At 44.9% G+C, this 15,024-nt stretch overlaps 1 protein-coding gene across 13 annotated transcripts in view; it reads right to left on the minus strand.

Moving 5' to 3' along the window:
• The window catches only part of Ldb2 (LIM domain binding 2), a 318,407-nt gene that overhangs the window by 6,902 nt on the left and 296,481 nt on the right, over nt 1-15,024 (minus strand). For all 13 annotated transcript variants that reach the window (XM_051164877.1, XM_051164875.1, XM_051164876.1 and 10 more), the window contains exon 6: nt 364-487. In XM_051164877.1, coding sequence (XP_051020834.1) covers nt 364-487 — 124 coding nt within the window. The remainder of the gene's footprint in view (nt 1-363; nt 488-15,024) is intronic.

A 15,024-nucleotide genomic window follows, 5' to 3' on the forward strand; every position in this document is an offset into this window, starting at 1 on the left:
AAATGAAGGAAACTAGACTTGTTTAAAAATGGTCTATTAGTGAAAAATATTTTGGACTTGAATAATAGCCCAACTATTTCTGGGAAAGACGGGACCCATGGCAATGTGTGGTGAGGATTATTTGTTTACTTGTTGTCTCTTCATTCTGTATTGAGATATATCCAAATGTACTACCATGCAGGCACATTTATATACTAACTATATCTTTAGGAAGTTTTCCATACTTAGGTCAAAAAGCATGGTTGGGATGCTCCTTGCAACCAACGCTTCCTGACAATGAATCATCATCTTCCTTTTGAGAGCCCTTCATCCCCACAACCTCTGAGTGTATATTTCTAAAGACAGTGGGGAACGAGAGCATACCTGGTGGGGCTACCATCCGCTGCCACTTCTGAAACAGGCAGGTCTTCAGGCAGTCTCGAGGACTGAGGTTGTAGGTTTTGTGTCTTGACATCAGTTCCTGCATTGGCTCCAGTATTACACACAACTGCAAGGAATTCAAAGTCACTGGCATTCGGCTACTTGATCATATTAATTACAATAATAATTCTAACAGCTGGAATCCATTAGACAGCTTAAGGTTCCTTTTTCTTTCTTTCCCTGGTTTTAATTTTCTCTAGGTAAGTTTGAAGGGACAGAAGTATCACCCACACTTGATTATACTCGCTTAACGTAGTATGGTTTATAACGTGGTATTACAGCTGAATGTCACACACACACACACACACACACACACACTCCTGTACAGACTTGTGGTTGGATACAGACAGATCTGTAATGAATTCAGAGGCTTTTCCTTGGGTAAGGAAAGCTGTGGAACTCATTGCTCTGATTTCTGCTCTAGCATCTGGCTTCTGTTCCTGTTTGTATAACCTTGCACTGTGAGTTTCAGCGCTGCTTTACACAGGTTATCTGGTGGGGACATGCATCTTTTAAACTGTGCAGAACAAGGCGATGCTTCTTTTTATTTTTAATTCTTTCTTTGATTTTTGCGTGATGCTTCTTGATGCTGATTCTCATAAAGGCAGATGATGAACACTATGTGTGTTTTTGATATTCATGTGCCCATAGTTAATTTTTATTTTACCCATGATAATTGTGTAAGTGGCACTCATCTGTAGTTACTCGATGTGGGGGAATTTACCCTGAATATGCATTTAGTCACCTTCTTGTCTCTTTTGTTTAGCCTTTTCAGTTTTACTTTGACATCTAATGACAAAGATTGAATAAAATAAAAAGACAAACTCATTTAGGATGACCATAGCCTTTCTGGATTCCTTCAGTTGTAGGCGTGTCAGAACATCACTGCACTGAGAATGTGCTATCTCCTAGGACAAAGTCTGTGACTGGGAATGAACTATCCATCACACTTGAAGGCTGCGATGATGCAAATGTTGGCAGGTGCCTGCCCCCTGTGCAAAGCAAGGTGGCCTTAGGCGAGGCACGAGTCCAGAAGCTCCCATCCCCCTTACACACTGGCTTCTGCTTCACTTCTGCCTTCTTTACTTCCTCTCTCCTTATGTCAGACCTCGCCTTCAGCATCTCTCTTTCTGCTCCCTGAGTTTTGTTATTTCCTTCTTATGGCTAATGCCTGCCCCATCCTTGAAAACATAAAGACTGTCCCTCCCCTCCCCTGACCCCAAACCCTGTGTATGCTGGTACAGTGTGTTCCTCTGATTCTCCCATTGCACCGGAGCTTTCCATTTGACAGACTTATCCACAAGGCCAGAGAGTCTTGGCGTGCTGACGCTCTGCCTTTTGCTTCCATGTCCCAGCTTTGGCTCTAATGAACAGATGTATTTAAGGAGTTAATTTTAGGAAGACCACGAGACCTTTCCAGGCCCAAAGAGTAATCTAAGGAATGCATCCATCAGAACCACGTGGTCTGACTACTGAGAACGGAGACTTTGGCTCTAGGTCCCTTCTCACGGATCTGCACGGTGGCCCTGAACCCACACTTTAAAAATCTCTTATCTGCATATGATTCTATAGCTTCCTGTGAGAGCTTCAGATCCTCGGCCCCACTGATTCCGGGCTTTCTGTGGGAAAACACCGCTTTGCCGTATTTCCAGTTTCCGTCTATTCTTTCCTCGCTTCCCTTTCTAAGTTCTTTCCCCAAATCTAAGCAGGATTACGATGAACTCTATGTAGAAAGATTTGCTAAATCCACTAACCCAACCTATTTGTTTTCTGTAAACTCCTTTCAGTTTCCTTGGAAGAGGGAAGATTTTGAAGGCTGAGCAGCATGCCTGCAATGTCCAGTGCAGAAGTATGAGAAAGCCTTCCCATAGGCCCTTGGAAATCCAACATTATAGCTCTCCAAAGTCATAAGACCTGGGCAATCGCTTGCTAGATCTTCAGCCCAGTGGACATTCATACTTAGTTAACATCCCTTTTGGAATCTAAGATGTCAGTAAAGAGAAATCAGAAAAAGGGACACAATTCTCTTTCTGTGTTCCAACACGGTGAAGGCTCTAAGTGTGCTTCTTCCTGCTATAAATTCTTCCCTGGCATTGAAAGGACATATAGAGTGCAAGCTGTCAATGATGCCACCATGGTGTCTGCTGGGAGAATTGAGAGCTGATGGTCCCTCAGAACAGAGCCAGGTCACGTTCAGGAGGACTCAGTGATGTTCACAGTCATGATTATGGCAAGGCAACTTTTCAGAGATTCCCAAGGACTGGGAAACATTTTGTTTTGTTTTTAAACACAAACAAAAAAGGAGCAAAACGTTTCCAAATTAGTTTAAAAGACAGAGGTCAGTGGAACAAGCTGGGCTGTCTCTGTATGGAATCTGCCTGTTATCAGCTGTCTCCTTGGACATTCAGCTGGATAGCACTGGGTTTCAGCTTCATCTGAAAAACTGATCCCTGTCTTGCATTGTGAGAATTTGAGGTAAGGTTTCTCACACACAAGTGTTCAGTGTGGAGAGCATCATGACATGATTGTTAGGAAACACAGCATAGATTGTGAACACCACACTACATTTCTTGACATTAACACACATTCATTGAGCGTTGTGCTCAGCTGTGGGGGAGGTGGGCTTTTGTGCTGGGGACACAAAATATGAGAATAGCCTCCTCCCCACCCCCGCCCCAAGAACATATTGTCTCCTATGAAATGATTTAATTAGATTAAGAAATCTACCCTGGGTTCACAGTTCAAGTGTCTCAGGAAATCATCTCCTTTTGACCAAACTATTTTTCATTACATGACAGGCTGAATGACAAGGATGACTTGTTTGGACCCAGAAAGGGTGATCAGCATTGAGCAGGTTATGGATTGAGAGAGCTACACTTACCATAAGAACTGTGACCTCATTTTTTTTATACTGCCTCTTCTTGCTGGATATTGGGGAATTTTTTTTTTTTTTTTTTTTTTTTTTTTGTCAGAAGCTAATCCTTAAAAATCTCTCTCTTCCACTTTAATGTGAAAATATCTTTCTATCATTGTAACCCATCCCAAAAGAGCTGCATCTTTGCATGCTAATCAAGAATCCTCAGGGCCTTTTCTTAACACTGGAGAGAGAGGTCCTGGGTTGGAGAGGCAGCCCCACCCCTTTATTCATGTATGCAGATGAGCTATTATAGATGCTAAGCTGATAAAGTGGCTTTGCTGGGCTGTGTGCTGTAGGTGGCAGAGCTAACTCAGATAAGAGCAGGTCTCCTGAGCAGCTAGGCGTCACATCCTGGCAACAGCAAAGCCTTGCAACCTTTACAATATAAAATCAGGAAGATGACTGGGGAAGTAGGTTTCTGTTGGACTAACCAGTTCTCGGAGCTGTAACTCCCTGCTCTTTCTGATGTTTCAGAACCTCTTGAGAATCTGGCTTGAAAGTTGTAAAATTCATCACAGTCCCATATGACTCTCAGTAAACATTTTTTTTTTTATAAGTATAAGCCAGCCCCCAATGGCTCATGTTCCCTATGCTGCATGTGTGCATAAGCAGGAGCATGTGCGTATGCATGCACACATGCACACACACCCATTAGTGGAATGAACTAAGCATAATAATACAAATCCATTGATTTGGAAGAACAATTATATAGCAATGTTGTGCCTGCTCCCAAGTCTCCAGTACATGAAAGAAAGATGACAATCTGCAAGTCTGTAGTGTCTGCAACATCTCTACAGCAGCATGCATGCAAAGCTGAGTTTAATTTTGTCTCCTACAATGGTACTGCAGAGTATCTCCTGGAATCCCAGGTGGGAAGAGTAGGACCAGCAAGACCAAAGAGAAGTCTATGCCTTGAATATGCTTAAAGGTGAAGCCTTTCAGCATGTGTGGCTGCCCAGGCCAGTAAGGACCCTAGAAAGGGTCAGTGCTCATCCTCAAAAAGCTCAATGGATGCCACTTTTCAGCTTTAGTGAGAGGCTAGGCTTGCTCTGCATGCTTCTATTCTGACTTCCTGGGATCCTGACAAGGGGATTTGCTGGATGAACGGATGCATGGATGGATGGGTCAGATAGTGAAGCCAGATTAACAGCAAGGAGTCATTTGTCAGTAGCAGACAAATCAGGCGCAGTCCTGTGGGCTTAAAAGTGATCAATCTATTCATCCAATAAGTGACTGATTGCTTTTTTGGTGCAGAATGCCTGACTCAAATGCCTATGTGTGTGCTGCTTGGGCAGGAAGGCTTGGGGGGAATTCGACGTTTCTGCAATTTCATATTTACTGAGAGCCTAGCAAATGCAGAGAGCGTGTTAATTCACTTTGTTTCTTTTACATCTGATAGTTTCCCCAGAGGATTCTGGTTATCTTCAGCTGCGCATTCAGACTCATCTGGTACAGGTCACCTACAGAGTTGAAGAAATAAGTGGCAGAGTGTTGGCCTTAAGCTACAGTGAAGCTGGTGTCCTGGAGTCAGCATGTGGCTGACACTAACTGCAATCAACATTTGAGTCCTATTCATTTTGAATAACACCTGAGTGTGAACCACTTACTCCTTTTTTTTTTTCCCAACAAAATCTATTTTGGGGGCTATGTATGGTGTGTGTGTGTGTGTGTGTGTGTGTGTGTGTGTGTGTGTGTGTGTGTGTGTGTGTATATACAGGTGTATTTGTGTTGTGACCCATGTGACAGAAGACAATCTCTGGCATCGTCCTCACCTTCCATTTTTGTTTGAAGCATGATCTCTCTGTGTTGTTGGTTGTTGTATAAGCCATGCCAGTTGGTTTATGAGCTTGCCCTCCGTTTTGTTATAGGAGTATTGGACTTTAATTAGTGTGTGTGTGTGTGTGTGTGTGTGTGTGTGTGTGTGTGTGTGTGTGTTGCAGGCCACTGTACTTGTGTGGAGGTCAGAGGACAAGTTGTTGTAGTTGGTTCTCTCCTCTCTTTTTGTCATCTGAGTTCTGGGTCATTAGGCTTGGTGGTAAGCAATTGCTCACAAAATTATCTCACTGGCCCCTCAACAAGCTCTTTTATGTGGGTTCTGGGAATCAAACTCACATCCTTCCATTTGTGTGGCAAGTGAGTTACCCACTGAGCCAGCTCCATAGCTTCTACCTACTCTTTGTATCCAGGTCTTTGCAAAAACGCTAGGTGGACAGCTTTCTCAGGTCTCTGCTTAGGCTTTTAGTCTTATTTACAATCCTTCCTCTCTTCCTTCTAGTCATCAAAAAATTATGTTCTACGCGCTAGATCTCACCATTCTTTATTCTTTTGTGCTATAACAAAGATTAGCACTTGAACCCAGTTCATATGATGCACAAGCTCAAAGCCATTTATTATCCCACCCTTCTGAGAAAGTTTATTGACCCTTATAACAAACAGTACTGTTCGAAGGAGGCAGATGGCAAATGGCTTGTCATGTCTCCACAGCAGTGTAGGAACAGAAGCAGATCACCATTCACGCCACTGTTTCTTTCTGTGAGAAAGCTTCACTTTTAAAAGCAAAAAGGTCAGGTGAACTGGACAAGGCACCTAGCTAGTGACATGGTTGATTTGTGACCAGGTAATCCCTTTATCTTGTTGTGGATCCGTAGAGGTTTGACGTTGAGCCTAGCTCTGCTCTGAAAAACCTCACCTGACTCATACCTGGCTGAACCTCTAATGTCACTGAAGGTCCAAGTCAAATCCCACCCTATCTCAGGGCAGCCCCCCTACAGGAGTCTCCTTTGCCTCCGTGACACTGGCTGTTAGTCTCTATAATTTCAGCATTTACACTGGCGGTGGGAAAAAAAAATCCTCTTTCGTGGACTCCTTCATGTCCTTCTCTATGGCAGGGCCTGTTTCAGTCTTCTTCTTATTTAACACAGTAATAAGTGTGCTCAAATATTTGTTGAGTCATAGCTTAGTAATAGTCACGGAGTGCCCGGTCTAAGTCTCTCCCTGGAGGTTGTACTTTGCCCATGCTAATTTTTATCATTAACCTTCACCACCTCTTGGCCCACTTTGACAGGTGAGGAAATGCAGCTGGTAAGTCATCCAGAGCTACTAAGGAAGGCTGTGACTATTTTAATGAAGCTAAGATAACAGAGCTCTCTGTAGGGCAGGGGAAAGGCTTGGCTGAGTTTGTCTGGCTCTGTCACTGCACTATTACCTCTTAACTGCTGCTCTGTTTACCTGTGGGAGCATGAACACTAATGGCTTAAAATGCCGATAAGAAAGAGAAGCCAATCTCTTCACCACCTCTGCCTAGCTCTTTTGCATTTGGCAGAGATATCAGGCCTTAGGCTCAGATACACCTGGGTCAAATCTCCCACACCTGCCATTGGCTAACTGTTCTTTCCCTAGAACTTTATTAGACCCCGTCGAATCTGTTTCCTCATCTGCAACTGGAGATAAGTGGTGCTCAATCAGATGGCGTGAAAGTGTCATAGGGAGCTCTTGCTGCAGAGCTGGAGATGAGACCAGGACTCAAAAGATGGACGTTGGTGTTTTGAAGAATTCTCTTTGCACACCCCCTTAGAGGTAGGAAATGATACACCTGGGGCCCATAAGCTACTCTGTGCAGCTAATCCCATGGTCTCTCTGGGATGTAGCCAGTCTGTGTGTATAAATCCCAAGGGGTGTTCATCAGGCACTTGACATTTTACTAGCCAAAGTCTGCAAATCGCTCCTGTGGAGAACCCAGCCAGATTCAGAAGGTTGAAATCCACAAACCCCCGTGCTTGTCCCTAGCAACTCACTCCTCTGGCTAACTTGACAATACAAAGATCTGTTAAGAAGGTGTGGGGAGTCATTAAGGAATATTCTTCAATTCTTAGAGTTGACCTTAATTCTGAAACACATTATTAAATAAGATACCAGAAGAAGATAATGTATGGAATTTTAAAGGGGGGGGGGGAAGAGGCAAGGTAAAACTGAGAAAAAACAGATGAGAGGGAGTCCCAAGCACTCGCACCACACCCACTCTGCCCAGAGAGGAAAACCAAGCCAGCAGACGAAATAACTTTCTTTGCCTTCCAAGCTATGCAATTCTAAACATGAGATTATGATGTGAGTTTATTTCCTGATAGGATTAAAGGTAGATTGGTTGTCAAATTCAAAATATTCCCCTTTTATCTGAAGCTTCAACCGGGAGAGCCTTTTTTCAATTGTTTTTTTTTTTTAAATTGATTATTCATGCAAGTTATCTTATCCAATGGGCCCTTCAGACTGGGAGTCACTCCTATTAGGGAGATGGTAGTCATGGCTACTTCATGAGATAGCAGTGGCCACTCTGCTCTTAAAGGGACCATTGGTTTTGTTTTTAACCAGAGCTAGCAGACAGGATCTTACAATATCTATTCTCTGATCTCGCTTTGAGGCTGCTATCATTTGACCACTGAGGCTACTGATGGAGTTGTCAATTCGCCCAGAGGAGGTGTGATTTGGCTGCTTTGCTCTAGAGATGCTGCATCTCTTAGACCCATGAAGCATGGAGTGGGGTGTGTGTGTGTAGGAGTAGGGGATGATGGATCGGAGGGAGAATCAAGGTCCTTCCTTTCCCAGGATCATAATTTATCTGTGGACACTTTTGCTTGGATGAACCCTCCATGATCAGGGTGTCTTCCTATGTGCACTTAGTGCTCTCTCTTCTAGCTCTGCATTGGGGACAAAGGGGAGCAGAGTCTTGCTGGTCCTTCAACATACCTTCACCTCTATAGAGTATGTAGTGGTCTGAGTTATTTTTCTGTTGCTGTGATACCACACCACGGGAAAGACAGGTGTCTTTGAAACCTCAAAGCCTTTCCCCAGTGTCGCCCTCTCAGCTTTGTGCTTTTGGTTCAAGGTGTGAGCTCTCAGCTTCTGCTCCAGTCACTTCTGTTCCCTGTTGCCACACTCTGTCATGATGGAGTCCAACTCTCCAGAACCATTAGCCCAAATAAATAGACCCTTCTTGGATAAGATGCCTTGGCCGTGTAACTGTAATTTTCCTACTCTTATGAACCACATTGTAAATATCTGGTTTGTCGGCTCTGTGATATACAACCCCCGAGGGGGTCTGCATCCACAAGTTAAGACCCACTGCTCTAACAGAAAGCTGACTAGACTAGACTCAAATGACTTCAGGTAAAGTTTGGTTTATTGCAGACCAAAGGGAAGCTATGTTTCTAGGAATTCGGGCCCAAGTTATGCAGCCCATGGGCTTACAACTACAGAGAGATGTTCTTTCAGATCTAGAGGCTGGAAGTCTAGGGCAAGAGGTAAGCAAGGCCATGCTATTCTGAACATCAACGAAGAACCCTTGTGTTTTCAGGATGCTAGTGGCTCCAGAATCTTTGGTGTTCCTGTCTTGTCATCCCAGTGTCTGCCTCCCTCTCCATCTTAGAAACTGAACCATCTTCTCTTGTTAAAAAGACACCAATCATCGGGTTGAAGGCACACCTGAAATCCAACGCTATTTCACATTGAGATTCTTTAATTATATCTGCAAAGATCTTGTTTCCGGGATCATGTTCTTCCATGTGAATATGAAAATTTGAAGGATTCTACTATATATTTAAAAAAAAAAAAAAAGCATGTGTTTCTCACGCTGTCTAAAGTACAGGTCACTTCTGAAGCAGCTCTCAGCACCCAGGCCCATGACATATATGCCCAGTTTCTATTAGAAAGCCTGACAGAGGCACTGGCTGCCTTTGTGCCTGTACCCAGGAGTGACATTGGCAGTCTTAGGGCTGACTCATTTTCCTTGGGGCTGCTTGTCCAGGCTGGGTTTTATTATTACCAACTTTCCATATGAAATCTCTCTAGTAAAGTCTCCACTATGAATTTTGATTTTTCCTGGGTGGACGCTGCTTGACCTACATGGTTTAGAAGACATTCAGCAATATGTAAAAGAGTAAAAGATGACTTTGTGGGGTATGCGGTATTGTGCGTGTGGCATGGTAACACGTCGCCTTGCTTTTAAATTATAGCACCTAATAAAATGGGTGACCTTGAGCAAATCCCTAAATCTTTTGATGTTGTGGTTTCCCCGCTGTCAAAGCTAAAATAACACTAGTATCTCACCAGGTAGATTAGTAAACCCAGCAACAGTGTACTTAACCAGGTGCTAGCATATGCAAAGGGTCTTAAATGCTTATTATGCCTGAAGGATAAACCCTGGCTTCCAGAGCAGAGTTCACACCTGTCAGGACATAGCTGTTAAAGTTTACAGATGTTCCTTGCCTTACATATAAATGTATGCATATACATATGCCTGTGTATATTTACACACACACACACACACACACACACACACACACACACCACCCTGCAATTAACCAGGAAGTTAGTTTTTAGTGATAGAATGGGTGCCTGTAATGTTTGCCTTTTCAGCAGTATGTTCTGGCATTATCTAGATGTTCTAGTAGCTTCTGGGTTCTCACCGTAGTATCTAGATGTTTCCAAAAGGAAAAAGAAGGCCCTGCTCTGTCACCAACAGGCTTCCAGGCAGTGCTGTCTGGGTCTATAGGGGAATGTACAACTCTTGGGCACAAATAAACAGTTCTCCTTCACCAATTGCTGTGGCTTCTACTGAACTAGGGCCCTGAACACAAAGGCTAGGTTTGCTCTGGCAGACGTTCACTCACGAGACATTACTGAGTTAGTGTTTAACAGTGAAACAGAACCAGGATGTACGGGTATGTGAGTGTGGCCATGGGGCAGAATGCTCTCCTCTCTGGGAAGCCTTAGCTCTTGTTCCTAAGGACTTCAGTGAAAGCCGCATTCACTTAACGGAGGGTCATCTGCTTTCCTTAAAGTTCACCGATCATACATGAATCACACTTACAAAATCCCTTCACAGCAACACCCACAGCCTGGCTTGGACCACACACGATGCTGCGATGGGGCTGAACTGTGGGGGTGTCCCTCACTGCACTGTAAAATATGAGCCCGCGGGCCTGTGTCCTCATCTTTAATTAGATTTTTCTTTTATTTCCCTGAGCACTAAGCAGTCTGTTCACCGAGGGTAATGAAGCAACACTGGCACAATGTGAGAGGAAAAGAAATAAGGGGTTCACCATCAAAATGGCCTAGATGCACATCATCTGTTTCACAACTAAAGCAACTTGGCCTAAACCCAGAGTGCATCATTCCACAGGCTTCTGAAGGTTCTCTACGGGAAAAAACAAAACAAACAAACAACCTCCCCCCCCCCCAAAAAAAAAAAACCAAAACCAGAAGAGCTCTAGGAACCTGGTGGGGACCACAAGAAAATCAGTTCCTCTGGCCAGCTTTCTGTTAGAGCAGTAGGTCTTAACCTGTGGGTGCAGACCCCCTTAGGGGCTGCATATCAGAGAGCTGACAAATCAGATATTTACACTGTGGTTCATAAGAGTAGAAAAATTACAGTTACACGGCCAAGGCATCTTATCCAAGAAGGGTCTATTTATTTGGGCTAATGGTTTAGGAGAGTTGGACTCCATCATGACAGAGTGTGGCAACAGGGAACAGAAGTGACTGGAGCAGAAGCTGAGAGCTCACACCTTGAACCAAAAGCACAAAGCCGAGAGGGCGACACAGGGAAAAAGCTTTGAGGTTTCAAAGACACCTGTCTTTCCCGTGGTGTGGTATCACAGCAACAGAAAAATAACTCAGACCACTACATACTCTATAGAGGTGAAGGTATGTTGAAGGACCAGCAAGGAGAACCAGTATTCAAGTGGGAGCTCACAGATAAATGAGGAGGCCAGGGCATGGGGTGGGAAGAGATCTCAGGCTAAAGGGCACATTTCATAACTGGGCACTGGAAACTGCCACACTGTGGTCTCAGCAGTTCCAAAGAAGGGACTGACTGGAGGTGATGCAGTGAGCAGGTGGGCAGGGGACAGGGCAATCAAGGCCATAGTTTGTATCTCAAAGAAGAGGTAAGAGGTCCAAATAATGTTGCAAACCTCTTCCACAGAAAGGAATGCTAGACCGATGTGATGATTGCTGGGACGTTTCCTTCCCTCACATCTCCAAGGCATGAGATATGTCACCAATCAGCATGTGAAGGTTTTTAATGAAACAAAAGCATCAGCCATCCTAAAAGACAAACACTGGCTGCTTCAGTCTCTGAGCAGGGGAGCCCAGGCCCACAGGGGAGCCATTGGTCACAGCATGGAGATCAGTAGTATCCCTCCACCCCTCCCTTAGCAGACCGAGGTATCTTTCCTAGCATGTGGGTATATTTCCCCAGAGTGCTAAGAGACTGCATATTTGCAATGGCAGAGCATTAAACACTAACATTTATAAACGGGCCTTTATAATCTTAATACTGCAAGGAAGGGAATTGGGAATTGTCTTCGGGAGCTGTTGGTGACTGTTTCCAAAGAACACGGCTATCTTGTGTGAACAGTTGTAATCCCTACCCCCACCCTGAAAGCCAGTGGAGTGGTTCTGCCTGCCTCCTTCCCAGTGCAAATACCCACAAGACCAGCCAAGGCAGCTTTGTGTTCTGGGGCTTGGACTGGCATTCCCAAGACTACTGTTGGAAGGACCCTCTGGGTAGTTGCTGGTGGGAAGTGCATTTTGCTTTCTTGGCACTGGTACCCAGAGTATGGCTACCTTTACAGCGTTAGTTAGTCCTCCTCCTCTGGGATTTACACCAGGCAACAGCCCTCCAGCTATGTGCTGTGCTGACATACAGCAGAGGAGAGATTTTTCAATAATTTGACACTCAGCTTGTGGATTGCTCCTGGCTGCACAACCAATGTGTGCCTGTGCAGCCCAGACTGTAGTTACATAACTTTCAAGGAGATTAAATTAGTCCCTCTATTCTTCAAGTCTTTGTGAATGGATCACTATTGCCTTGCATTAGAATGAAGCTGAATAGATGTCTGTTTTCCCAGTGGTGCTGGGGTCCCAGTGGCAAGAACAGTTGACCAGGCCAGTAAAAGAAAACAACAACAACAACAACAACAAAACCAAAAACAAAGCAAAACAAAACAAGAAAAACAAAGTAATGTGGAAAGAAGGGAAGGGAGGGGGAGAGGGGGAGAACAAAAATTGGATGAATTCTTTCTGACTGTGTGTGTATGTGGCATGTGTGTTCATGTGTATGTGTTGGGGGGTATGTGTGTACACATGTGTGCTTGTATATAGAGGCCAGAGGTGAACAGTTGCTATGCACTTTGTTCAGTGAGAGGCAAGATCTCCCACTGAACTCACAGAACACCTATTCAGTCAGGTAGGCTGTTCAGCAAGGCGCAGGGGAAAACCTGCCTCTGCATCCCAAGTTCTAGGATTACGAGTGCATGCTCTCACACCTGGCCTTTTAATGTCGGTTCCGGGGATTGAACTCAGGTCCTCGTGCTTGCACTTTACTTTCTGAGCCACTGTTCCAGACCTCCTCTATGACTCTTATCTGTACAAAACACTACTGGGGCCAGGGCATGGAAATGCCCTTCCTGGTCCTGCTTGACCTCAGTGACCACAGGTGGTGGATCCAGGGACAGGGAGCAAGGCAGAAAAAAAGCCAGGGGATGAAGACCTCAGGAGGTGGAGAGAGACAGCTTCAGTGAGACTGCTCATTTAATTAGGGGAAACAAAGGCTATTTAAAACTTTGGGGGTTAGTAGGGGTATGGGGGGGTGAGTGAACATCATTCACTGGGCCAGGGTGCTGAGGATGCTCCATTTGCTTAAAGAGAAATTCTAGGTGTTGCTGGATACTACCTTATAAAGGGAAAAGGAATCTAACCTGGGTTCCAGGTCCTCAGGAGGGCAAAGGTGGGGGCACAGGGCTCAGTACACCAGGGCAGGCAGGCCCAGAGCAGGGAGGAATGGTCCTATTCTTGAGGACCTGGCCCCACACAGTAACAGCGCCATGTTCCTTCATCCTCAGGAGGAGGAGGAGGGGAAGATTAGGGCTGGGCAAGCTTCGTCTTCATCCTTCTTGCCTGCTGTCATTAGGAAACATGCATCACTTCTAATCTCAGGCATAGCTCCCCATGCACCCCCGCATATTATAAGCCTCCGGAGGGATTACAGCTGTGTTCTCTTCTGCATCTGTCCCCCTCCTGCTCCCCTTAGGAGACCTTCTAGTCCTGTATTTCTTCACATTATCTTATCATTTCTCTTGCCTGGGGGTGGGACACATCATGGTCACTGGGTCCTTTACAGAAGATCTGTAGATAATGTTGAAAACATTTCCAATTCAAGCCCACGAATGGCATCTATGAATTCAATGCCAGGAGTCGGCTTCATTAGTCAGGTGTCAACCATAAAGCCATGTTCGTATCAAGAAACCCCAGTTATCAACTCCTGACATTGAATTCATAGATGTTATAATCGAAAGCAGGTCTTCTCAGATCCCCTGAGAAGCGCCATGAATTGAGTATATTAGCTGGATATAGCTATTCAGAGTGTTTCAGGAACCTTCTAGCTAAAAAGTGGGGGGGGGGCAATGCAACCACTGTTCACTCATTCTAGGCTTCTCTATTTGGGAAGAGTTTCAGGATCCCAGATTATTTTAAAGCCAGCAATTACTGATGATCAGATCCCAGGAATTACTGGAATCTCAAAGCTCAGGCCTTTTCAGCCTTGAGAACAGAGCACATGGGACTCGTGGGGCAGCCTGCTCTTACCAGGCCCATTGAGTGTGAGCCCAGGAACTGTGGTCATCTCTCTGCTTACTCCAGGTCCCTCCCTCTCCACGATGCTGTGACATGTAGTGAAGGTTTTCCCTTTTCAAATCAGACATTCACTTTTTGTGAGTTCTTGCCCTTAGTTTTTAGGAAATGGCTTGCAGCAGGTCACTCTCTTGTGGCTTTGGAACTTTGTGTCTTAGGATGCACACAGTGACATTTGCCTGTGAGTGGAGAGGAAGCTTCCCAAGGCACACAAGAAGCCAGCTCTTCTTTAGTGTCCCTTGTGGCCAGAAGCAGAACCCATTAGCCTAAGGCCTAGCAAGAACCTGTTCAGTTAAAGCTGAAAATTTTTCACTTCATCCAAAAACCAGAAGAACTGGGAACTCGACTCATACTTTGACGCTGGGCTTCTTTGCACTCTGAAGCCTTGCTGTGAAGGTCCAGCCCCTTCTCGAAGTTACTCCTCCCATTTATCCTCAGTAAGAGGCTCTTAAAGTTTGACTGTGCTTAGTTTTGTTTGTGTGTGCCAACATAAGGACTCCCCAAACTGCCAGCTGCTATTTTGATGTGTATAGGGTTGGTTAGGCCCAGATTTGCCTTCCAGTTCATGTAACTGTTGGGAGGGCTCTGTGAGACAGGCCATACTGTCATGCCTTAAAAGCTGAGCAGTCATGCTTAGAGAGATGGAGATGGCTCTCCATTCATAAATGATCTTATCCCATCTCCATTCAAAAGCTATGCCATCCTGTACTCACGACATGGTTACAGATCCAGATGTGCAGTCCCCAGTTCTGTGTTTTGTTTAGATGTTAAATGCTTTGTCCCCAGATTACAAACTGACTAGAAATGGAGTCAGTGGGTGCCCAGCTCCTTTGGTCCAAAGGCAGAAAGGTGCTCAGCGAACAGTAGATGTTCATTAATTACCAGTGGAACAAATGGGTTATTTCCAAAGCCCCATTCTCTTTCCACTCTCCTCTGCCTGGAAGGGGTTATCTCTTTCAAGCTGATGGAGAAGCAGGTGGCCAAGCCTTGTCTTCTCAGGC

Source organism: Acomys russatus, chromosome 22, assembly GCF_903995435.1.
Source record: "Acomys russatus chromosome 22, mAcoRus1.1, whole genome shotgun sequence".
Taxonomy (NCBI): Eukaryota; Metazoa; Chordata; class Mammalia; order Rodentia; family Muridae; genus Acomys; species Acomys russatus.